Here is a 26421-nt window from a genome sequence, read left to right as displayed (position 1 = left end):
TAGTAATTTTGATTAAAAAAAGATTTTATTGTAGAAATAATTCCAATGTCTTGTGAAAAAAACTTTATGTTAATGCTGGACTACCACCTAGTAAAATTGCTACCTGTCATACCAGCTAGGTGGTATGGGCAGCACGGTGGCTCAGTGGTTAGCACTTCTGCCTCAAAGCTCTGGGGTCATGAGTTCGATTCCCGACCATGGCCTTATCTGTGTGGAGCTTGTATGTTCTCCCCGTGTTTGCGTGGGTTTCCTCTGGGTGCTCCGGTTTTCCTCCCACACACTGGTAGGTTAATTGGCTGCTATTAAAATTGACCCTAGTTTCTCTCTGTCTGTGTGTGGTAGGGAATTTAGACTGTAAGCCCCAATGGGGCAGGGACTGATGTGAGTGAGTTCTCTGTACAGCGCTGCGGAATCAGTGGCACTATATAAATAAATGATGATGATGATGGCAGGGCCACCGTGTCGCCTTAGCCGAAGCCTTTGCGAGCTGCAAAATGCATCTATTTTTCCAGGGGATCTCCTGGATCTGCAATACTGGTAAATCAATCAAGTTACCTACCTTTATATTGTGTAAAAAAGGAAAGGGTGAGTCGTAGGACCAATCATCAGCCGGCTTTCAGGAAGAGCTGTGAGAGAATCAGAATAGACTCTGGTGCCTGGGGAAATGGCTGCAAAGAGTAGACCCTGGTGTTCCGACTGGAGGGTATTTGCTGCTGCACCGGGGGACCAAGTTTAGTGTAGTTGGAGTTTTAAGTAGGATGAAGAGCGCTGAAATAAATCAAGTGCAAATTTAAGCAACAGGATAAATAAAGGTATACGTACACTTACAAATGTAGAGTGATGTAAAGCATGATATCACTATTCTCCATACGGCAATATGTAGGTTCTCCTGGAAGCTGAAGAACTGCTGCAATAATAAGACAATCTCCTATAGTGCAAATTGGATTTTATTTGGTAAAAATCATGTAAATAGTAGAGATGCTCACTGACCCCCGTGTTTTGGTTTTGGATCTGGATTAACCTTGTTTTTTGTGGGTTTTGGCAAAACCACCCTCGTATGTTTTGGTTTTGGTTTTGGATCCCTATTTTTTTTTCTAAAACCCTTATCTTTTTTGCTAAAATCACATAATTTGGCCCTTTTTTTGTTCCTACATTATTATTAACCTCAATAACATTATTTCCAGTCAAATTTTGTCAAGTGACAAGTACACTGCTATCCCTCCTGTTTCTGTATGAGCAATGGCACTGGAGACTGGAGAGTGGCAGGAACACTGCTACCCTTGTTTCTGTATGAGCAATGTCACTGGAGACTGGAGTGTAACAAGAACACTGCTACCCTTGTTTCTGTGTGAGCAATGGTACTGAGCAATGTCACTGGAGACTGGAGTGTAACAAGAACACTGCTACCCCTGTTTCTGTGTGAGCAATGGTACTGAGCAATGTCACTGGAGACTGGAGAGTGACAAGAACACTGCTACTCCTGTTTCTGTGTGAGCAATGGCGCTGAGCAATGTCACTGGAGAATGAAGAGTTATTGTTGAATATTGTTTACATTTGCACTTAATGTGTTAGAGGTCTTTGCCTTTTCTTCTGTGCTCTCTGTACTACTTATTAAGGCAATGTTTGCCCGCTGTTATGAATGTCTGTATGATTTATTTAATGTACTTAACAGAAAGAAGAAAAGCTAAAAGAAAAGAAGAGAGTTCAGGAAAGGTACATAAATAAAAAGGTAGACGAAGCATGACTGGATACACGGGTGCTTACACTAAGTACAAAGAGCATGCGAGGAAAGATCAGTCCTACGGGTATATTTACTAAGCTACCGGTTTGAAAAAGTGGAGATGTTGCCTATAGCAAGTTGACAACCAATCAGATTCTAGCTGTCATTTTGTACAATGTCCTAAATAAATGTTAGCTAGAATCTGATTGGTTGCTATAGACAACATCTCCACTTTTTCAAACACGCAGTTTAGTAAATATACCCCTAGGGGTCATTTAACTGGAACAGATGCACGAGTGGGAGGGGCATCCTGTGTTCTCCACTTCTGCAGCGAGTTGCTCCTCCCATTATTTGCACCATTCCTGTTCATTGATTGTGCAACTTTTTTTTTAAAGATGCGGAAATAGGAGGTCATTAGGGTTAGGGTAAGTCTGGGCCTCCCATAGTAAATATTACCTGTCTGGATTGTTGACCTCGTTAACCTTTACCGTTTTATAAATGAAAAAATAATGATGATAATTGTAAACTTTGCACTCAGTTGCAACTTTCTAGATGTGACACAATGTTGGTACTCTCATTGATTAGACTTAGGGCCATTCTATTAACAGATGCACCTGGATGGCTCTCGGGCCAATGCTAGCATTAAGTGAACCTAGAGGGTTGCTTGGGGCACCAATGTTCAGAAGACACCTAAAAGCAGAAGAACTGTGTGTGTGTGTGTGTGTGTGTGTGTGTGTGTGTGTCCACTATGCCTCATGAATTATACAACATTATTATAGATAATATGATATGTACAGAGGAGTTGACATACGGTGATCAACCATGGACTATAGTACCCAATTCCCTTCTCATTATATCCTGTCTTGTCATTTAATTTCTTTCTCATTTAATCCATCTTTTTTCTTCTCTCCGACTTTTGTTGACTTTTTCAATATTGGGGCACGTCCCATCTGTATTTAAGAATGCTCCTGACTCTTTTCATTCAATATGGTAATCATGTCTTAACATCCATTCTAATGAATGAAAGTTAATGAACTATTAATTATCCACTAATGGATTCTTACCATATTGAACCTGGGATGATAAAAATAGACTCCGTCTTGCACGGGTCTGTTAAATTCCCCGCTTGGTCTTCACAGTGTCAGAGAGGAGTCTCTGTACACAATCTGTTTTAATGATGAAGTCCTGGAGTCATTATCCCATATCTGTGCACTGGGCATTGCTCAGTGTTACAAAAATGACTCCTCTTCCATTGAAACTTGAATTCCCCTTTCCTGGTATTGATCAGAGAAGAGATGAGAAAACCACTTGATCAATCAAAATTTAATTGCTCTGCAGGTTTCCAGATTGCAGAAGTAAGTGTAATACTCAAATAGCATGATGATTTTATGTGAAAGAGGCCTATAGTCTTTTCAATGTGGAAACAATGGTTTTAAAGTATTATTATTATTTATTTATACGGCGTGGTGCAGGTGGGAATTAGAGGCATTAAGCACAAAGGTCCAACAAGCACAGTACAAAGGCAAAATGCATAACATTCAAGAAGCAATAAACTGCGTAGTGTTGATGTTCCCCTTTTCATGCACCCAACCTCATAATCATCATCATCATCATCATTTATTTATACAGCGCCAACATATTCCGTAGCGCTTTACAATTGGGAACAAATACAGTAAACTAATAAACAAACGGGGTAAAACAGACAAAGAGGTGAGAAGACCCTGCTCGCAAGCTTACAATCTATGGGATTGTAAACTTGTACGATTGCAACCCATACTTGCCAACTCTCCCGGAATGTCCGGGAGACTCATGCGTTTCAGTTGAGCCTCACGGACTCCCGGGAGAGTATGGCAATCTCGCGCATCTGCCCACTTCCTAGTGAAGTGGGCAGAATTAGGTCCAAAATGCCGCGATTCTCCAGGAATCATGGCACTTGATCCCGCTCCCCGTTGTAATATGACGCGTTTGCATCATTACGTCACGGGTCCAAAATGACGCGATTTTCGGAGCCCGCCCCCCTCACACCCACCTCCTCCGGCAACTACAAAAAGTTTGTTAAGTATGTTGTAACCTCCTTCTAATGTTCATCCTTTTACTGTATTCATATTATAAATAACCACACGGGCACCAGTTTAAATTTGGCAAAGGGTCACAGTTTAATTAAATGTATATGTAAAAATTTCCATTTCAAAGTTGGAGGTCAGTTAAAATAAAGGGAAAATAAAGAGCCATTTTTTTGTTACTATTGTTTGTATTGCAAAATTGGACAGAACTGGTGATTCTCACCAGAATTGCACTGATTGGGAAAACCGTATCTCTCAATGCAAAGCAGAAACCATTGTGTCCCCCTGGTGACACGTTGTGGGCACATCGAGCGCGGCAGGGTCTTCTGTACATGGTTTACCTGTTCACAGTCGTGGAGCGCAGGCTGCAGTTGGTTGACTGGATGAGTTTCCTTGGTTGTTGTCCGTAGGGTCTAGTTGTGGTAGTTTGTTTCTGGCCTGTGGTTACCGTCGAAATCGGGTAAAAATAGTAGAGTTAGTTTTGAAATGCAACAAGGAAGAGGGAGTGGGTTGGGTGTGTCTGGTGGAGGGGGGGGGGGGGGGTATACTACTCACACTAATGCACCCTCACACCTGTCCCAATCTCCACTCTGAGCCACACTCGCTCCTCTACTTTCAGCTGTGCCCTCTTCCCATTAGACTGTAAACTCTCTCGTGAGTAGGGTCCTCCATACCCTTTGTTTCCATGCCTGCATTTTTGCTCTGTCTATCTTGTTTGTCTCTGATTTATGTATGGCTTGTTTTCCCCATTGTCCGGCACTGTGGTGCCTTAAGTATTATTGTCAATAATAATATTAAAGATCTGAGCCAGTTTAAATAAAGGGCACTAATAAGCTAACATCTATTCAGGCACACTTACAGAGCAGTGTTTGCTAGCAATTGTGTGCAAGGGTTAAAGTAAACAACAGCCTCAAAACAGAGCAATTGAAAAGACAAATTTAGTTACAACTCATATGAGCTGATTGATCACGCTTTCAAACCATCAAGTAGTTTCCTAAACACGTCAAGTAGGGAGAAACAGGTTCAGTGGCTTTTCATATGAGTTACAAAGTTTGTTTGGATTAGTGCAAATGCCTTCATTTAGCAGAAAACTCACTAATTCCCACTTTCACTTTAGTTAGTGATTTAAATAAATCCACCTCCCCTCTAATTGGTTAATCCTCAGTGCAGGATAGGGTTTTCTGATCAGCATGTCAAGCTACAAAGACAACTTAGCTGAAACAACAAAAAGAATTATGGAGATCTTTGAGCTACATCGTAGGGACAATATACAGTCACACCATTTCTTTTCAGGATTACCCATATAAAATTCTTCTACTAACATACAAGTCCGTCAACAAAATTGCACCAACATACATCTCACTTGTCTCAAAATATCTCCCAACTCGTCCTCCGTTCTGCACAAGATCTTTGTCTCTCTTCCACTCTCATCACATCCTCCCATTACCAGTTACAGGACTTTTTTCGGGCTGCACCCACTTTATGGAATTCCCTCCCTCGCACAGTAAGACTTTCCTCTAGTCTTCAAAACCTTCTCTGAAAACCTTCCTCTTCAGACAAGCTTATAATATTCCTCAACCACCATCTTAATCTCCCTAGGTTACCCTATTACCACCCTCTACACAGGTAACACAAGACAGCAACCCTCTGACCAACATTGCTGTGTGACTGATCACACAGCCCACTCAATACTTTTTACCTTTGTATTCTAGCTGGTCCAGTGTGCAATATGATGTAGCACTTACCCTTGTGTATCAAACTCCCATTGTCCCATAGACTGTAAACCTGCGAGCAAGCCCCTCTTTCCTCTATGTCTGTATGTATTACCCAGTATTATTTTATTAATATTGGTTCCTAATTGTAAAGCGCTACGGAATTCGCTGACGCTATATATAAATGTTGATGATGATTACCCAGAAGTCTATTCTCCTATTTAGAAGTAACTATTGCATACAGGGAATATCTTAAATAACTGTTCTAATGCTTTTAGTGCAGTATATAATATATAGCTCATCTAATTAAATACCCTTTTTACTGTGCACTTTCTACACAACAACTTGACCACTATTTTCGGGTAGTTCAGCTCGTTCCTATTACCACACTTTTCCATCTCAGTAACTTTCTTTGAGTCTGTTTGAGGACTTCTGGCAATTTTCTTATCAGCCGCACATTACATAAAAGAAACACAAAAGAAAAGTCATTTGATTCTATTCAGTCCTTGTATCTTTGAAGAAATCTTGAAACATAATGACTTTTTTGCCTACATAATATATAAACCCAAAGGAAAGAGAGTACACGTTTGAGAATCTTTTCATGTGGGGTGCGTTCCAGCTTCTGAGCATTATTTAGATTTTTTTTCCAAAATTTCACAGATGTTCGCTTCTCATTTGGGAGTTACTGTACATCGATCTTTGTGAGTGTAAAGGGAGTATAGTCACAATGTAATTGCCGCCTTGTAAACTGTAAGCTCCCGGGACTAGTAAAGCAAAACACTTAGTAATGTTAAAGTTCTGCCTGTCACCATTAACAAAGATTTTAGTAGTACTCTAAAAATATTAGTGTCATGCTTGCTGTGTGTTCCACAACTTGTTCTTTTTTTCATTCTTTTGACTTTTTAGTGGCATTGTGTGCCAATATTCAACAAAAACAAATTCAGCAACACTTGAGTAGTAGACAATAGGCAGAGTGGCCCTACTTAAATTAATTTCCAATCAAGTGAGACTGTTAGCTCCTTGCATACTTGTCAAGGTGTTTCCCGAGAGGGTGCAGTTGGGTGTGTGGGGACGGGGCTCAAAGAATCGCGTCATTAGCCCCGCCCCCAAAATGGACATCACTACTATGAACCAATAAAAATAAGGGGGCGGGGCACGATGACGCGTCCATGATGCCACGAAGCCCTGCCCCCTCTGCTTAGTTTACACAGCCGACCAGGATCAGGGAGAATTGCCTGCTCTCCCGGGCGTCCTGGAGGACTTCCAGAAATTCGTGAGTCTCCCAGACCTTCCGGGAGAGTACGCAACTATGGCTCCTTGGATCATGGACCTCTTGCTTATGTGTTCTCAGCAGTTCGTCAATGCAATGTATTTATTTCTCTGTAGTTTATATTACTCTATGGCCAGGCCTGGCCAACCTGTGGCTCTCCAGGTGTTGTGAAACTATAAGTCCCAGCATACCTTGCCAGTTATCAGCTGGCAATCTGCTAGCAGAGCATGCTGGGGCTTGTAGTTTCACTACACCTGGAGAGCCACAGGTTGGCCAGACCACCTCTATGCACTGTATTCTTTATACCCGGGGCAGTTGGGAGCAAATAGGAACAAACATGGAAATGTACAATATTTAAGCAGATAATACAGACAGTCCTGGGGGTATATTTATCAAGCTGCCAGTATTCAGTGGGCTTGAAAAGTGGAGATGTTGCCAATAGCAACCAATCAGATTCTAGCTATCATTTATCTAGTACATTCTACAATATGATAGCTAGAATCTGATTGGTTGCTATAGGCAACATCTCCACTTTTCAAGCCCACCGGAAAACTCTCAGCTTGATACATTTACCCCCCTGATATCCCATGATTAATTTAAACACATAAATGAACCAAAACTGAGCAATAATTCAAAGTAGGAGGAGGCAGAGATTGTGATATTTTTACTGTATTCCCCAAAGAAATTCCCAGATGGACTCACAATATAGCCAAAGGAGGTGCACACTGGCTTTACAAGGGCCATTCCTAAAACAGGAGATTGAATTTACGTAGCCGCAGGTCAGATAAATGTGCAGATAGAAATGTATTTGGGGATGCATTTTTGCACTTACATGAATGACGTTTTTTGCTTCTTAACCGTGCCGGCAGCACCCTCATCCTCACTGGGGGGGGGGGGGGCAGGCTGGAGTTGGGGGCAAGGGGCATCTGCCCACCGAGCCGGTCCCACAGTGGGCAATATTGGGAAGGGTCACTCTGCCACCTGCATTTTTTCCCTTTAAAATGCTCCTAATAGGCTGCTAAGTCGAGTCTTGGACCCTGGGATAAAAGTTGCCAGCCCTCCCCTGCTAGAGGGGGGGGGGGGGCGCATGTTCAGCTCCTCCCACCAGGAGAATGGCGTGACATTATAGCCAACCCTCACACTCCCAGTATAACTCTGACATAGAGGCAGCCAGTGTTTCAGGCACCCCCAAGATTCATCTAATATTAGTGCGGAAAACAGAAGCTTGGTGCTTATCTGCTTTATATTGACGGGAATCTAACTGCTGGGGGGTCTATGTTCTGCCTTGGTGTATAAACACAGTAACGCTATGCGATACCTTATATTTATTTATGTATCGTGCAGCAATTACACTTTATCCTGCTAAAGAGCTCTCCTGGGCTGATTTATAAGTGCTCTTCCCTCAGCATACATCCAAATTAAATGTGAGAACCTTCGACAAGAAGAAATTGCTCTGAGGCCATGATTCAAAAGGATAAAAAAAAAAATCAATTCTCATTTCATTAAAAAAGAAAGTTTAGGTTGACAATTGCCTCCTATCTAATACTAAAAGCATTGATTTCGCTGGTTTATATTGTAAACACATTTCATGCAACAATACAAGTTGTCTTCTACCGGTCTTCCTTATGTGATTGCACATTCAATGTGTTGCTGTCTTTAAAGATCACTGAATGGATGACTGACACGGCCAAATCTCACGATTTCTTGTATGGTTCTGTTGACTGAAATACGGTGAAGACTTCTTAACTCTTTACGGTACCCAAGTAAACAGTATTTACATACAAAGCCTTAAGAAGAATTGCTAGTGTCACCGTGGTTTGCTTTATTCCTAATTACTTACATTGACTTTTTGGCTTCCCATCTGTTCATTGTAGGGCTGCTAATTATTGTCAGCTAAACATATTGAAACCCATGGGGTGCAGCTACTGTGATTGGACGCTGGTGAGATAGCAGTTATTGTCCAGACGCATTTTCCACCGGCCCCCGATCGACAGTTGAGCTTTGCAGATTAGATGTTGCAGAGTATTAGCAGACTTTTTCGTGCACACACACTGCATTGGGGCCGTCATAGCCGCATCTTGTATAGGCATCTTAAAAGGACTATTCATCGAAGTTTGTTAAGGGTCCTCTGCGTTAAATTCCACATTATCTTCCTCAATTTTGTTTATTGTGTATTGCTGTAGGAAGACCATTTTTATTCAACTACTTATCATAGGCAATAAAAAGCTCAGCAGCTCAATAATGGCATTGTATATCGCCTCGCAGTGTAATTGTTCAAGAAACAGGCCAAAAAAGGCAAAAAATGTGCAAAAAGCAAAACAAAAGAAAATAACAAAATAATAACCTTATAGAAAAAAAGTTAAAATTAAGGGGGACTTTTTTTAATGCAACGTATAAGTGACAGACGCCTTCAACAAAATTGTTTGTGTCTGGAGGAGCTCAAATTAATTGTGGCGTTTGTGAAAAGTTGGCGTTAAATAAACATGGGTGCATTAGATGCAGAAAATGGTAATTTCACACTTTGATAAGTTAGCCTCTAGGACAGAATGACATTTCTTCAATAACAAATACAAGTATAGTCCTAAGATCTAGAGCAGTCATAGCCAACCTGATATAATTCGGGGGCTGCAAGGACGGCCCTCTAACCTTCAAAGGGGCCACACATCACCCTCAATCTCAGTGATAAATTAAACCAATAAATTTAATCAGAGAGAGAGACACCTATCTGTAATAACGTATCAACAGGCATTTTAATGTAAGATAGACAATTGTTACAAGCTGTAACAAACAAATCTGACATTAGAGCAGGCAGGAGCTGGGTGTGAAGGTGAAGGCTCAGAGGGCAGCCTGGTGCCCATCACAGATCTAGGGGGTCCTAATCAATATAGTCAGTTGCAATCTTATCCCTGGGTGTCCCAGCTTTGGGTAATTCGGGGATTCTCAGATACCCTATCAGGTGAGTCAGTGTGAAAGGATTATCCTGGGAATGTCATTTTGTCTGGTTTGTTGAACAGATGAAGTATAGGAACTGAGGGCTGTATTGGACTGTATTGGTACTCTGGGGGTTAATAGTTTTGCCTGTGGAAGAACGCCCATCTGAGTCATAGGGCAGCACGGCGGCCGGGTGGTTAGCGCTTCTGCCTTACAGCATTGGGGTCATGAGTTCAATTCCTGACCATGGCCTTATCTGTGTGGAGTTTGTATGTTCTCCCCGTGTTTGCGTGGGTTTCCTCCGGGTGCTCCGGTTTCCTCCCACACTCCAAAAACATACTGGTAGGTGCTATGAAATTGACCCTAGTCTGTGTGTGAGAGTGTGTGTGTGTGTATGTGTGTGTGTGTGTGTGTATATTAGGGAATTTAGACTGTAAGCTCCAATGGGGCAGGGACTGATGTGAGTGAGTTCTCTGTACAGCGCTGCGGAATTAGTGGCGCTATATAAATAAATGGTGATGATGATGGGGAGGGGTTATGGAAGTTATATTTAGGTGGAGAAGAAACAGTCTCTTGTGCAGCTGGACGTTGCCCACCCTCCCTCCCTGTTGATGGTTGTTTGATGGTTTATTGTTTCAGTGTTATGCAGTACCGGTTATGCAGTACTGGTATGGTTTGGTTTTTGTGGTTGTGTTGGAGTGGCAGTGGCCGGAAATCGCAGGGCACTCGACGGTGGTAAGGGCACATTACGGTAGCGGGCACACTTAACCCACCTTTTTTCAATGGAATGGGCTAGTAGCGGGTTGGCTTGTGGTTGCTGCCATTAGCCTAGAAAGGGTGAGGGTTCTGTAGTGTCCGGGGCGGTGGCCCCATTGAGGTAGATATGTGCACCTTGCGGTGTGCTGGTTGTCCCCTGTTTGCGGATGTCCCATGGTAAATGCTGGGGCATCCTGGTTTGCCTGGCGGATGTAGACTCTGACTGCTCTCTTTCGCCACATTTAAGTTGTCTGTGTTTTATTTTATGGTTAGATTTAAATGGTTTAAGAGTATAACGTAAGGAAAGGTTATCAGCCGTTAAGCATTTCATAGATTTTAGTATAATCAGGGGACAATCTCTATATGGGTTCGTCCACAAAAACATTTTCTCAACTTTCGTTCCAAATGAAACAAACTGGTGAGTAGATATCGCTCATGTGTACGATCCCTCAGTATTCAAGCACTCGCTAATGCAAGTTAAATATGCAAATCTGATTGGCTGCGATGTGATACCGCAACACTGCAGTCTGATAGCTACTAACCTCAGTTGACTCCTTGTTAAAAATATACCTGCTACACTGTGATCCTGAACTTCAGCATGTGTACTGTGTATGCAGACAGTATTTTTTAAGTAACATTAATTACACACAACACTTGGTGTTCGCACAACAGCGCCTTTAAACAGATGGGTGTTCTGCTTTAACAGCCAAGAGCAGATGGTCTTATTAGGTTTTAATAGAAAAAAAGTTAGAATGAAGAAATGTTTGAAAAATGTTTTTAATTTCCCGAGTAAAACAAACACAAAGTGCAATTATTGGGCAGTAGCTGGAAATAATGACTCAACTCAGAGCAGTGACAGGAGCCTGCACAGGGTAAGAGAGAAGTACCGTCCATTCATTTATTAATCATCATCAAGGTAGATAAGAGGCTTATATATGTGTTTCTGCAGGACTGTATAAGACAAGGTTACACTCAGGGAAGCCCCCATAGTCCGTTATTTGACTCCATGTGAAGTCTGTCCAAGCCAGTGGTGGGACCAGATAGTTTGTGCGATAGTTTGTCTAATGCAGGAGATATCTCTGATATCTCCTGCATCCATCAAATGTGAATTAGCCCTCTAAATTAACTTTTGTCTAAACCATATATAAACAGACATTTCTGCATTATTTAAGGCTTGATTAATATGTTTTGTCCAGGACATACTTGAGTTTGAATAGGAAAAGACAGGACCCACTTACAGCTACCGGCTACTGATCACAACAGCCCTGAAATAAATAGTGTCTAACGTATTTACATTTGTACAAACTTTACCTATATTTCTGCCTGTTTAAGTCTCCAAACACAAACCAAAATCTTTATTAAACAACTAGGGTATTGTTTAGGGCTGACTGGATACATTGTATACAAATCCACACTGGATGCTGCATACAGAATGTTGGCTGTTTATTTCCTAAGTTGCCTAGTGATTGCCCAATCAGCTACCAGCCATCCATCCTACCAAATTGTAGTAACCAATCAAAACGTACTTTGACAGTTCTAGGCAGCAGAACTAGACTCTCCTTCTTTTGGCTTAGTAGTTGGGGTCTGCCCACAAAAAGCAGTGCCCCATAATTCCCCAAGATGGATTGTTACTACAAAGATTTTTCCGCCACACCAAGATCCACCTGAAATAAAATTAGTGATTGAACAATAATTCAACATGATGATCAAAAATAAGGGACCGGGTGGAAGGGAACATTTCCAGTGAAGGAGAAAGTATCCAGTCTATATTTATGCTTATGAAACAGGCCGCCCCCCCAAAATCTTTCTGATAGGTTGACAAACCGTTAATAACAAACCTGGCATTATTAGGTTTTACGTTGCACCCAACTTCATTTTATTTTACTGTATGTCTTCTGGCCAACACCAGCCCTCTGTTATCCTTAATGATTGTTTATTTCCATATAATAACTAAATGTATAAAAATGTTGTGTACTTGTGTTGGCAATGCTACATTATCCATTGATGCAGTACATATATAGTCTCACTAATTTACTTTTCTGGAACATTTTTTCCATGCCTTTTATTAAATAATGCTCTGTCTTTGTGATTTGACTGTGACCTTGAGAAGTGCTGAAATCCTGGAATATGAAAAATGACTAAGCTACAGAAACCCACATTTCTCAGATAAGACTCACAGCACCAAACAATGACAGGTCTCTCGCTGTTTATAATACTGAACAATCACAATGTAAGAGTTTCATTTTGCAACGAGATATTTGTCCGCCTATTGCTGTCATCCTTTTCTTTTTAACTAAACGCTATTATATAATTGACCGACTATGGTCATTTAAGAACCAGGATGAGCAGCTGGGTGTTTGGAGCGGAGAAAATGTATTTTCTGTCATTTCTAAAGCAAAATTAGTTTTCATGTATATAATATTACAATAAGATATTTATGGAAGAATGTTAGGTTCTTGTCTTAAGTTTAAGGTAAGAAGTTAAGAAGGTAACTGAGAGCACCAAGTAGGATCAAGATTTTGTGTGGAGGGCTCACCCAACCAAAAGACACTCTCCGCCTGGGCTATCTATGTCGTAACAAAGTAAATTCCTACAGTATTTAAGCTTAGATGATATTACGTTTGATTTGATATGGTTTCATGTTGAACTAGTCACAGCTGATGAATGTTTCTATTTTCCAGGTGCATGGGGTCAATGCATTGGTGAATGTGGACCCGGTGGGCTGCAGAGCCGGTCGGTTTGGTGCGTACATGGCGAGACTTGGGTTACTCACATCTCAAACTGTGAGCCACAGGATGAGCCAGCAAGCCAGAGGAACTGCTTTAAAATTTGCGACTGGCACCGAGACCTCTTTCAGTGGGAGGTCTCAGAATGGGACACGTGCGTTCTCGTGCCTTATTCCCACAATGAGGTGAAGACGAGAAGTTCGGACTGTGTTACTGCCCAACGCGGTTTGCAGCATAGAGAAGTGGATTGTGTCCACAAGGCCAACAGGTCCATCACTCATACTGAAATCTGCGAACATTTTATGGCGCGGCCACCAGCCGAACAATCTTGTCTGGTACCTTGCCCCCAGGATTGTATAGTGTCCGAATTCTCCCCGTGGTCCGCATGCAGTAAAACCTGTGGGAACCATCTCCAATACGTCACTCGTTCAGTCATATCTGCTCCTCTATATGGTGGCTCGGACTGCCCTAACCTCACAGAATGGAGGGCTTGTCCATTTCACGGTTTCTGCTCTTTTGGAGAAGAAGAATATACATACAGCCTAAAAGTTGGACCTTGGAGTGAGTGTAGGCTGCCTCATTTAAAAGAAATCAATTTGAGTGGAAGAACAATGTTGGATTTTGGCTCGGACTCTGGGGAAAGAAGCACATTCAGACAGCAAGGACCTAGGTCCCCCGAGGGCTCTGACATGTGGGATTTGGAAATTGGTTATCAAACAAGGCAAGTGCAGTGTATGCAAAATGATGGAAAGAATGCTCTGCTCAGGTAAGACCTATTTTCAACCAACATATTAATGATAACGCCCAACATTCTTAAATTGAAAAAGGGGCAATTTTGACCACGGCCCCATCATGACCAACCCAGCCATATCACAATTTTAGAAGACACTCCCCCAAAATATTACATCACCCTTTATTGTTGTCCACCAATCAATGTAGCTTGATTAAAGTTGTCATTAACTCAGGGGCGTAATGTGACGACAGGGTTGTCTGGATTTCAAGTGTCATAATTGTACATTTTGATGTTTGAGTTAATACCTCAGATTGAACAATTATGTCACAAAACAAGAATGGATCCTTATTCTACTGAGTCTTTGCACAACCCCTTATTCGTAATTTGTCCTGTATGGCTTATATTTTAATAAATACATCATTATGGCAATTTCAACTCGGAAATGAGGCTTCTGATACGTATGTTGTACTGAGAAACATTCAGACATAAGGGATATGTGTCTATGTTGTTTGGAAAACTTATATCCTTAGTTATTTTAATGGTTGCTATTTCACATGGTCAATCATCCCTTCTCTATCTCTTGATCTCCTGATATAACGGGCGACAGACATGATTTGTACATGAGTACTATTTAAGTATTGCTAGCTGCCTGTTTTCAATGTGATAATGATCTGTTCCTGTTTCCACTCACTTATGTTCCAGTTGTAATTAACTGGGTTGAAATAGGTCATTTTTATTTAAAACAAATAAAAAGAGAAACTTTAAATAGCACTTATATAACTACCTAGATATTCATAGAAAGTGATCAATAAAAACCTTGCCCCCTGGAGAGTGTCTAGCCAGGAGAGCGGTTAACCTGTTAAACACCTTCTAGGCAAAATTCATTCTCTCCACTGCTGCCCCCTGCTGATCGGTAGTGCTCCCTGCGCTCTAGACCGGTGAGGAAAGCAGGGAGAGGCGGTTAGTGGAAAGACACATTGATTTCCAGTCACTGATTAGTATATTTGGCTAATTTGGTCCATTCTTATGAATGTTGGTTCAGTTCATCTCTCAAGTAACCTGAGGGAATAAAGAGTATCTTTCTTTTAAAACCCTGTCCCTACCTTCAATGGTGGCTTTTCCCTTTTACAACAATTAACCATTGCTTTCTCAATTGGGAAAAAGTGGGAGTAGAACATTATCACACTATGGAAATGGGTCCCAGTACTGATTCAGCCATCCCTTACTAATTAAAATGCTGGTAATAAGAAAAGGAGGTACATAAATTAGTTGATGTTATCTGTTGTCCCAGCATCTGCACCCAGGACAACATGCCTCTACATTACCAATCTTGTATAATGCCAAAAGACTGCGAAGTGTCGGAGTGGTCGGAGTGGAGTCTGTGTTCTAAGACCTGTCAGCCTGGAGGGACAGTTCTTGGCTTACGGAGAAGGAGGAGGGATGTTAAACACATAGCGATCGGAGGAGGGAAACCTTGCCCTGCATTGGAAGAGATGGAAACCTGTAATACAGGAGGACGTGAGCCGCCATGTCTCAGGTATATACCCTCTTACTAGTTTGGCAGGGGGAAGGTGTTATCTTGACCACTACATTCCTGGCTTGAATGCACACCAGGATGTCCATGTGTGTCTATCTTAAAGATAGTCAGGAAATGTTCCAACGCTACAGTTCTTTGTTGAATTACAGATTACTGTGTATCTCTTATACTTTATTGTTCAATAGTGTTTGAATCCCAATTTTAGATAACACCATGTCACAGGTATACGGCCTCTCATCATGATACAAATGCAAATCATTCTTATTAATTTTTGAATTTTAATAGCTGAAGTTAGACAGGAGCTACAACTGAAGGGGATGTGTGAGCTGGAGGACCAATCACAAGCCTCAATCTCTTGATTGTGGCTTCTGATTGGTTCTCCCTCTAATCCTTCCACAGGGTTTTCGGCTGGGGTTGGGAGATGTAGTGTCTTCATAGGAAAAAATAAATGTATCTAATACATGCTAGTTCAGCTTTAATGGCTTTCTCCATAAAACAAAATAACTATATCCTGCTTGCAGGCAGCACAAAGTTTAATAATTATACTCACCCCTGGCTGCCCTATTTTACACTGTGCTGCCTGCAAGCAGTGTATAGCTTTGTTTTGTGTTTGTACTTAGCGTGGAGAAAGCCTTTAACAAAAGGACACATAAATGACACAGTTTACTGCACATAGCTGCAAACATAATTCACAGCAAATATAAAGGCTGTGAGTGCTGAATATATATATATATATATATATATATATATATATATATATATATATATATGTCAAATCAAGCCTGGGTGCAGGAACTCCAAAACCATGGATGTATGAAATAGTATAATTAGGAGACACCCACAGGGCTTTTACAAATTATAAATTCTTTATTCCATATATATCTACTATATAAATGCCTAGTGGCGTGTGTGGGGAAAAAAAACCAAGCTGCAGCGCCACCTGCTGGGCAGAGTTATACACTGACCTATATATTTCTTGAAGGAGAAGTGACAGTTGGGAGAGGTTGGTGGTTGCCGGGGGTGACAGTGGGGAGTTTTTAACACCTTAAGTAGCTTGATGAAGGATGTGGCGATGAAGATGAAGGATGAGGTGATGGAGAAAAATGATGAGGTGGTGACATGTGGACAAAACCACGTTAAAAAAGGGCGCTTGCGTCGGGAAGTAACGCTCTTCCCCTGAGGAGGCCTGTGCTAGGCCCAAATGCATGACAAAAACCTTTTTAACACCTTAAGTAGCTTGATTTGACTAGAATGCATGAGTATCATGCACGGGTTAACTTGTATATATATATATATATATATATATATATATTTATATATATATATATATATATATATATATATATTAATTATAGATATGATAACTGATATTGTAGTGAAGGGGCCTGATGACGTAAGCTACATTGCTGTTTAGTGGGCCACAATAGCGCGATTCCCAGTTCATCGCATCATCAAGACCCCACCCACTTCCAAAGAAAGAGATGCAGGATACTGGAGGGAGACCGACTCTCGCGGGAATCTGGGATAACCCCTCTCCCCACACATACCAAAAAAAATACCACTCTGGTCATTCCACGAGAGTTGGTAAGTATATATATATATATATAATGAATATTAAAAACTTAATATTTTGCTCTAGTACAGTTATGCTTAGTTTTTGAAAAAAATATTTTTGCAATAGTTGACTTTAATTTAGCTACCCATCCCTGTAGCGCAGACTTTACAGGATGTCATAACCAACACTGATAGAGGAAGAGCATTGATCTACTGTTCATTACACTATCAGAACAATCAGTGATGGGATTGTGTCCCAGAATTTCCTTTCCTAGAACCAGTTACCGCCTTTATTTAGTGTTTTACAACTTTCCGCATGAAGTTCGAAAAAAGTAACATACTTTTTAGCTGTCAAATAAATTTCTCAGTCTGCAAACACAATTGCAATTTATTTTTATTCCTTTTTCCAAAGATAATAATATAAGATGGTTTCTCCGCTTTACAAGCTAATGTACTATAAGTGCCTAATAATGCATTTTCTTCACTCCATTAAACATAACAAACATTGTTTCCTTTTCTAGAGGATGTATTTATTGAGAGGTTAAGAGAGAATAGGAAGCTATTGCTCTTATCGATTATAAATGAAAAGTTGTTGTTTGAAAAACTGAACAAATGGCTGAAGTTTATTGTGTCTAAAAATAGTGGAACAGAGTGAGAGAGACCAGATTATTACTGAAAGCCACTCTATTCCTATACTGTGTATATTCTCTTTGTGTTTGTCTAATGGAAGCGAGATATAACAATATTCTAATTAGAGTACTTTAACTTTTTTATATGAAGGTGTTATTAAGTCAGATTGCAGAGCTTATCATTCGTCAGAGAGTTATTATTTTAATTTATATCGTCTAATTGCATTCTTTCTGCCCCAACCCCACCTATCAATATTATACAACGGACCCTACGGCATTGGTCTTTTAATGTCGGCATTGTCATTGCGACATTGTGCAACTCGCCAATCGCACTGTAGACATTGTCCGCATAATAGTAGTGTCGGCATTTAGCGTGCCAAGATTTTCATGACGGCAGTGCCGGCACTTCCTCTGCCGCGATTATGACGGCCACCGGTATTATGAACCAGGATTCGGTTTAGTCTTCAGAACAAAATTAGAGTAAAGAAAAATAGAAATGGACTTATTCTGTCTGTTTCTCAGTTGTTGAGAATGCCTGAGGGTCACGGGGTCAGAGACCCCCATATAACTCAGTTTGTGGCTTCCAATTTGCCTCCTTTTCCCTCTAGATCCCCCAATTGGTCCATAGGGATACAGCACAGCTTGATCGTCCAATCGAACTTAGCCTAGTATGTGAACCTGTTTCCTGCACAAAGCCTATATACACTCACGGTGGTACAGCAAAACCATTGATACGATACGCTTGTGGTCATTTCTGCCCAATATGTCCAGATCTCTGCCTGCGGATAGGCTGCATTCCTTTCAGAACCTGATACACTGCACCCTCTTTATACCCCATTTCAACCAAATCACCATAAAATGTATCAATTCCATTATCTGTCATCCTCTCTGTAACATCACCATGGCGATAGTAGTAGTGGTTCCACAGGAAGATTCTCGCTCTCTCTCTCTCTCTCTCTCTCTCTATATATATATATATACACACACATCTTTTTCCTTCTCTGGAAAGTCTCCTGCAAATAAAAAAAAATTCTGTAACAAAGTATGGCGGTGCTTTCAGCATTAGTACATTTGTTTCAAATTACAGTCATTACCAGATCATCAGATTGAGCGTTTTCCTCACTTAATGACACCCTGCTGCTCGTGACTTGGGAAGCCCGCGGGTTTGCTAAAAGGAACGCTCTGTGGCAATACTGTAATTATATGTTTATATTAATGCTTCCGTATCAAAAGAAATCCGTGTGAGTTATTTCCTAGCGGAAAAAAAACAAACAAACAAACACTCCTGCTAAAATATTAATTCCCTGGGTGTGACATCTCCCCAGAAAGATCCAATGGCATTTTACAGCCTGTAAAAGTGAATGAGACGTCAGTCATTAGAGGGGACTAATGCGGCGATAATGGCTGTCGCCTCTGATCATATAATCATCTCTTTGGGGGAATTACTTTCTTTATTATGTTTATTTGTAAATTGTCAACGCTCTCCGCACTCCGTTGAAATGAATCTTTATTAGTCGGAGAAGCCGACGTGTACACAGCGTCTCGGAACAGTCATATAAAATGAATGAGGTAAATAGGCACTTGAAACGCTATTGTAAACATTAGAGAACGAGAGATCGCAATGTGTCATCTGTGAACACTCAATGCAAAGCAAGAATAAACATTATAGGCACTAGGAAAGGAAACAGGGAGACCATTCCCCAAAATGTTGAATAATGGTCAGAGCTAGGACGGTTGTGTACATAGGCAAACCGAGGGGGGTTACCTAGTGCCTGGAAATCCCCCTCCAAGCCTGGGGCACTGTATAATTGAGGTGGCTGGACCCTTCCCCCGCTTCACACAGCTCTGCTTGAAAAGAGAGAGCTGTGTGCACCTAACAGTAGTGCACGCAGCATTGCCCATGTATATTATGGGGATAGGAAGTGTTGGAGAGCAACCAAACACTGTCTAAAATTATAGCTACGCCCCCATGCATGCTGATCTCGCCCACTAGCGGCGTGGTGTGGAAACCCCCCTCTACAAATCCTGCATTTGCCCCTGGTGTGGGTGAGGTTTTAGACCTTTACATAGTTCTCTCATTCTGTATTCTGGTGTTGTCAGTACATGAAGACGAGGTGTGATACGTTATCTAGGATAATACCAGGGGTTGCCATTTATCATTTGTTTTCACTGTAAAAGGGTTGTACCCTTAGAAAAGATGTCTAAAATTATACACCACTATGTGGCAAGAAACAGGTCAATTTGGAATCTCACTGAAATGTCAATAACGTTGTTTGTTTCATAAATTATGGTGGTGGAGGTGTACAGAGTGTAGGGGAGGGGCTGCAAAGCTCAACACTATACTAGAAATACTGATACATGATAAATTGAATATTTTTCTCTGTTACATTTCAGAATACTTATAGCATTTGTTTAGAATTCTATATGTTGCAGCTGCGTATATTCTAATTAAGGCCCCGAACAGTGCTCGGATCCCGTTCGGATCCGCACTGTTTGGGTGGGCTCGGATTAGCGGAATCCGAGCCCGCTCATCTCTACTGAAAACCCCCCTCCTAGCCTGGGGCACTGTATAATTGAGGTGGCCGGACCCTGCCCCCGCTTCACACGGCTCTGCTTGAAAGGGGAGAGCTGTGTGCACTGAACAGTAGTGCACGCAGCATTGCCCATGTATATTATGGGGATAGGAAGAGTTGGAGAGCAGCCAACCACTGTCAAAAAGTATAGCCACGCCCCCATGCATGCTGGCTGCTCCCACTGGGGGCGTGGTGTGGAAACCCCCCTCTACAAATCCTGCGTGATGATGAAATGTGTTTAACTGAGAATTCTGCATTTTATGTACAATTAGAAAGAGCAGCTTTTATATTGCTTAACAGTGGTGCTGGGTGATTTCTCTCTGCATTTGCTCCTTTCAGGATAACCCCACCCTTTCAAGCGCCTGCTGTTAACCTATAAATTGATTGAGCAAATTTCCTGTCTGTATTGATGTTGAAGTCAGAAAGTGATCAGCAAAAGAGTCTAAATAAGTTCAGTATAGGAGGGAGAAAAATGCATTAGCAGCAAAGGAGTTAAACCGTGCCAGTTTATTTAACATTTCATGGTATCTGCCCTTTAGCAGTGACTGAAGCTTGCTGCTGGTACGTGTGAGGCTGTAGCTTACTGTAAATGTTTTTTATTGCAAGTTTCTCCTGGGAGACCTCCGAGTGGACGGAGTGCCAGGTGTCTCTACTCACTGACCAGGACAACACTCCCTGGGCTGAGGAAGCGACACAGTGCGGAGGTGGAGTTCAGACGCAGAAGGTGTTCTGTGCCCAAAGTATCATGGAATCTGGGACACAAAAGGAAGGTCAGTTGTTCCGATCATACTCCTTTCCCATGTATTGTCTTGTTATACAGCTTCATTATTTATAAAGTGTTACAGAGTCCTACTCCAAGGCTTCTGGGTAAATCTGTGTCCTCTTATGTGTGGTAGAGTTCTGCTTTTCTCATCCACTACACTACAGAACAGATTTAATGTTCATTCCTAATAAATACTTACTGATGTGAAACTTCAAAAGCTACCACCCAACTGGCTGCTAAGGCTTCATATCTTTGAACAGCCTCTTTCCAAATCTTAGTGTCAGACTTTTGTAACAAGTGCTGCCTTGTTTTTGTACTACAGAGATATTTGGGGAAAGCTGATTGAACTAATCCCAAATTAAAGGGCCACTCAACCTTACATAGAAGTTGGTTTATATAAAAATAAAGTACTTATACATTTTAGAAATATATATATATATATATATATATATATATATATATATATATATATATATATATGTACAGTATATATCAGGATCATGGCAGAATAGAAGATTTTTCTAATAAACTTCTGACTGTGAGAGATGTTATTTTCCTACGAGCAACAAACATTCTTTTACAAATCTGCAATCGGTCTGTTATAGTGGTGGTTTGTGAAGGATGGCTGGTAACACAGAACAATAGCTTATATTCAGCTGCAAAACAAGCTAGCTGCTTTGGCAGTAATTTAGTATTGTCTTCCACCCTGAATGCTTTTATGTGCAGTATATAACAAAAGCTAATTTGAACAAGCCCTCATCCCAGTATCACAAAGCATCACTTGAACACTGAGATTTTCTAATCAGGATAATGTAGCAATGATAAAAAGCTGAATAGCTGCTATTAGTGGCTTACCCAACATTTATAATCCTGAACGTGGGACAGAATAAGACTTGCCCTCATTCCCAACATACTGCAACCAGAAAGGGGAAAATTACTACAAAACTCCACCCACTGTCCTGTTAAGCCCCACCCTTTTTGTGGTCCTTGAATCAGGATGTCCCTCCACACCATTGGGGAGGTAGTTAACCTTTGGGAAAATATATGCCAACATTTAAGAAGTCCTCCCTGGGAGATCCCGAAGGGCAGGTCCATGGAAATCGCTTCTTTGTGTCCAAAGCCCACCCCATTGTGCAATGCCGCAATTTACGGCTTGCGCAGTGGGACGCAGTACCATGATGACGTCCATTGCAAATTGTGCCATCAAGCCCTGTCCTGTTGCTCCCACTTCCCTAGTGAAGTGGGCAGGATCCAAAGAGGGTACTTGCTCCAGGAGGAGTCCTAAAATTCGACAGTCCCAGGAGAGTGGACGAGTATGTTTGCGAAGGGCTGGAATCGAGCCCCTTACCCATTTTCTGCCTCCTCTATAAATCTTCCTTCCTCACCAGCGTCGGCACATAACAGAATGCCGGCACTGTCATATTTCAGTATTAACCGCATATCGTCCACATTCTGCAATGTTCAGTATACACAGTGTGGACTAACTGCAGCACTAGGAACCAACCAGCAGTGCACCGCAGGAACCAACCAGCAGTGCACCGCAGGAACCAACCAGCAGTGCACCGCAGGAACCAACCAGCAGTGCACCACTCTAACACTGGTCTTTATGATTGTCAGCGATGGCCAGTGAGAGTCCGGTGACAGCCGGCGCACTCTGGTGGGCGGCCGCCATCTATGTAGTACAGGCTGCATTGTAGTTGTGATCTTATGACTCCTGTAGTTATACCACCGGCTGATAAGGTGATAAATTGAAATAAAGGGGACACGGCCCTCTCTCTGTTTCACAGCAGTGATTCATCTATGAAGTTGCTTCGTGCATAATATTCAGCGCTGAATCACTCCCAAACAAAACACTCATAGGTGTTGATGAACATTTCATTTTAAAGTCTTATGTGCATATTTAAAGCATCAAAATTATTCAAATGGACTAAAAGAAAACAAAAAAAACCACTATCTGCTCATAACTGTAGTGCTGTAGAGGAACTGCTAAGTATTACTGTTTTATATCTATATCTAATTGTTTTGGCAATGCCGTAAATTAGTATATGTCAAAGTGTAGCAGAATTAAGTTTGTCCCACTTGGAAAGAACAAGCGGTCTATTTACCAAGACACCTCCGATCACAAAATTAACAAGAAAGCTTTTTATCAGGCTATTCTTTACAAAAGGGACTCATCCTCTACATAACCACCTAAACTGTTAAGGACGAACTGTTAAGGGATTAAGAAAACCCACAGGTCACTTCCCAACGTGACCTACGGCTTTTCTACTGCTGTCGAACCATGCGCACAGTCCATTAAAGTCTATGGGAAATGGCTTTTTTTAGAGGATTTTTTTTTTAGAAATGAAGCATTTTTCCTGCTAATGCCATCTGGAGATGGCGTTAGTACCACGGTGGCGATTCTTAAATATTATTATTATTATCCTTTATTTGTTAGGTGCCACAAGGTATCGGCAGCGCCGTACATAGTACAAACAGTACATACAGGGTGAAACAGTACAGAACAGTAAACACAAAGTACCAATGCTTCAGAAGCTCCGGGCAGACAAATGGAGTAAATACGGAGCAGAAGAATGGGTAAGGAGACACGAGGGAAGAGGGGCCCTGCTCATTGGAGCTTACATCCTAAGGGAGGGTGGACGAAACAGGCATAAAACGGAGTCAGTGATGCAAGGGGGAGAAAAAAGGGGACCAGGGGAGAGAGGGGAGAAAGAGCGGAGGAGATGAGGGGGTTAGGTGGAAGGTTGGTAGGCTTTGAGGAACAGGTGAGTTTTGAGTGCTCGTTTGAAGGAGCACAGATTGGGAGCGAGACAGATGCAGCGAGGGAGGTCATTCCAGTGCAGGGGGGCAGCACGGGAGACATCTTGGATTCTGGAGTGGGAAGAGGTAATTAGAGTGGAGGAGAGGTGACGGTCATTTGCCGAGCGTAGGGAGCGGGCAGGAGTGTGAATGGTGAGGAGGTCAGAGATGTAGGGGGCAGTAGACTGTCTGGGAGAGAGATTTGTAGGTGGTAATAAGGAGTTTAAAGTGGATTCTGTAGGGGAAAGGGAGCCAGTGTAGGGCGAGGCAGAGAAGGGAGGCAGAGGAGGAGCGACGTGAGAGAAAGATGAGTCTAACAGCCGCATTGAGTACAGAGCGGAGGGGGGAGAGATGGGAGAGGGGGAGGCCAGTGAGCAGAAGGTTGCAGTAGTCAAGACGGGAGATGATGGATGATGGTTTTGGTGGCATCTTGTGAGAGGAAGGGTCGGATGCGGGCGATGTTGCGCAGTTGGAAGCGACAGGCTTGGGCAAGGGAGTGGACTTGGGGGGCAAAAGAGAGAGAGGAGTCAAGGGTGACACCCAGGCAACGGAGTTGGGTGACAGAGGAGATGGTTGTGTTATTAACAACAATAGAGAGATTGTGGTGGGAGGGGAGTCTGGAGGGAGGAAAGACAATGAGTTCAGTTAGAGATGTTAATTTTGAGAAAGTATGAGGACATCTAGGAGGAGATGGCAGAGAGGCAGTCAGATACATGAGAGAGGAGGGTGGAGATCAGGAGTAGAGATGTAGAGTTGGATGTCGTCAGCATAGAGGTGATACTGAAGACCGAAGGAGGAGATGAGAGCACCGAGGGAGGAAGTGTAGAGCGAAAAGAGTAGGGGGCCAAGAACAGAGCCCTGGGGGACTCCTACCGGGAGGGGGTGGAGGAAGAGCCAGATGTGGAGATAGACGAAGAGCCAGATGTGGAAATAGACTTCTGGTCGAAGGCCAGGGGGCTTTCATAAAAAATTCCCCCCTTTTTGTCGGATTTAGGGCCTTTCCTATTTGATAGATAGGTCCTATAAAGTTTCAGCAACATTGACTGGTAGGATGAATTATTATATAATGCATACAGTAATATAATATTACAAAAGCTTAAAATTACAACTTTTGAAAGTTGTTATATTTCATAGTTTTTTTGTTATAGATGTGTCAGGTTCAACTGTGCACCTAATGCCAGCGGATGCTGGGGCTTGTAGTTCCACAGCAGCTAGAGGCCTACTCGCTTCCTCTCTCTTGTGTAATGTCTATAAATCTATCAGATGTGTCTGTAATTGTGACAATAATTTAATGGGAGTAATAGCAGCATTCTTCACATTTCCTATTCTCCGTCCTCTCCTTACTGCATCTAAGCTGTGTAATTGGTTTGCATTTTCCAAGCTTGTAAGATGAAAGTATCAATTTAATACGGTAAAAGTAGCTTTAATTAAAATTGATGGCCAACGGAATAACTATTAAAAAATGCTGTTATGATCCATTCAGTTCTCTTGTAATCGAAATTCTCAAATTATTAGGCTGGCAGAAGCACGATACATCATTTGCAATGTAAACACATTTACTGCTCTGAATCTGAGAAATCGCCTTGTGGGCTCATTAAATTATTCACTGCGACATCTCTGGATAGTTTGTATTGTCAGATAAAAGAATGTTCTGTGTATTATTCCCAGGTAAGCTGAGATGTCGCTTTTCTCAGAACTTGTGTAGAATTAATAGCAATTCTGAAAATATTGTGTTCGCATAACAATTCTCTTTACGTGTAGGCAAGTACATTACTTTACATGTTCAGCTTAATTACTGAACGAATCATGTATATATTACATTTAGAAACAGACTTATGAAAGCCGCCTTTTGATATTTCTATTTTTTTTTTTGATAGGTAGAGAGATTTCTTAGATATATTAGATATCCAGTGCAAGAGGTAGGCTCAAGAGTGTGCTTAGTGGCTGCTTAGCCATGATCCCATATACTTATTGAAATGTATTAGTGGAATTTGAAAAATTTAGGTGAGAGAAGGGTCCTGGGGAATGTAGCGAAAAGTTTTAAGTGGGTGTGGCTATGGAAAATAGTGGGTGTGGCTAGCTTTCTCCTACACTACAATGAGTGCAATTCACAGCAATTGTCCAGCATACTCCTACACATCAAAAGGGAGACTCTTAAATCAGGAGGAGAATGTTTAATGTTCCGTCATGCAGTGTGCCAGGTGGGTGCTCACTGATTGGTCAGTATAATGTTTGCCTTTACAAGCCATCGCCCCTTTAAATTTTAGCTGCAAAGACGCCGATCTCCCGCGAGATGAAGAAACCGGACCTTGATACATTTACCCCCTTGGGAGGGAAAGAGTTAACTTGGCTTGTTCAGAAAAATACGGTTCAGGGTTCAGGCTTACAGCATTGCAAGTCACAATAGGCTTTAGTTTTATTAACAAGTTTCAGGGACATGCAAGAACTGCAACTATGATTTGTAACAGTTATGTCCTGTTTCACAAGACATGTATATCTTTCTTTGTTCTTTGTAATATTTGCTGATGAGGAACTTTGTGATTTACGCTTGCGCAGTACTAAAATGTCTACGTGACTAAAACATTATATATAGATGATGATTTGTTTTGATAAACTCAGAGCATATAATACACCCCACCTGTGCGTGTATTTATT

The 26421-nt window shown here is 41.7% G+C and overlaps 1 protein-coding gene across 5 annotated transcripts in view; it reads left to right on the top strand.

Moving 5' to 3' along the window:
- The window catches only part of THSD7B (thrombospondin type 1 domain containing 7B), a 303781-nt gene that overhangs the window by 73760 nt on the left and 203600 nt on the right, over nt 1-26421 (top strand). For all 5 annotated transcript variants that reach the window (XR_012678316.1, XM_075180948.1, XM_075180947.1 and 2 more), the window contains exons 3-5: nt 13134-13944; nt 15203-15448; nt 20811-20974. Coding sequence is in view for 4 of the 5 variants with exons in the window: in XM_075180948.1 (XP_075037049.1) it covers nt 13134-13944; nt 15203-15448; nt 20811-20974 (1221 nt within the window). In the remaining variant the exon portion in view is untranslated. The remainder of the gene's footprint in view (nt 1-13133; nt 13945-15202; nt 15449-20810; nt 20975-26421) is intronic.

This window comes from Mixophyes fleayi, chromosome 7 (assembly GCF_038048845.1).
Source record: "Mixophyes fleayi isolate aMixFle1 chromosome 7, aMixFle1.hap1, whole genome shotgun sequence".
In the NCBI taxonomy this organism is placed as follows: domain Eukaryota; kingdom Metazoa; phylum Chordata; class Amphibia; order Anura; family Limnodynastidae; genus Mixophyes; species Mixophyes fleayi.
Note: the sequence above shows the minus strand (reverse complement) of the source record. Positions and strands in the feature narration are given on the sequence as shown.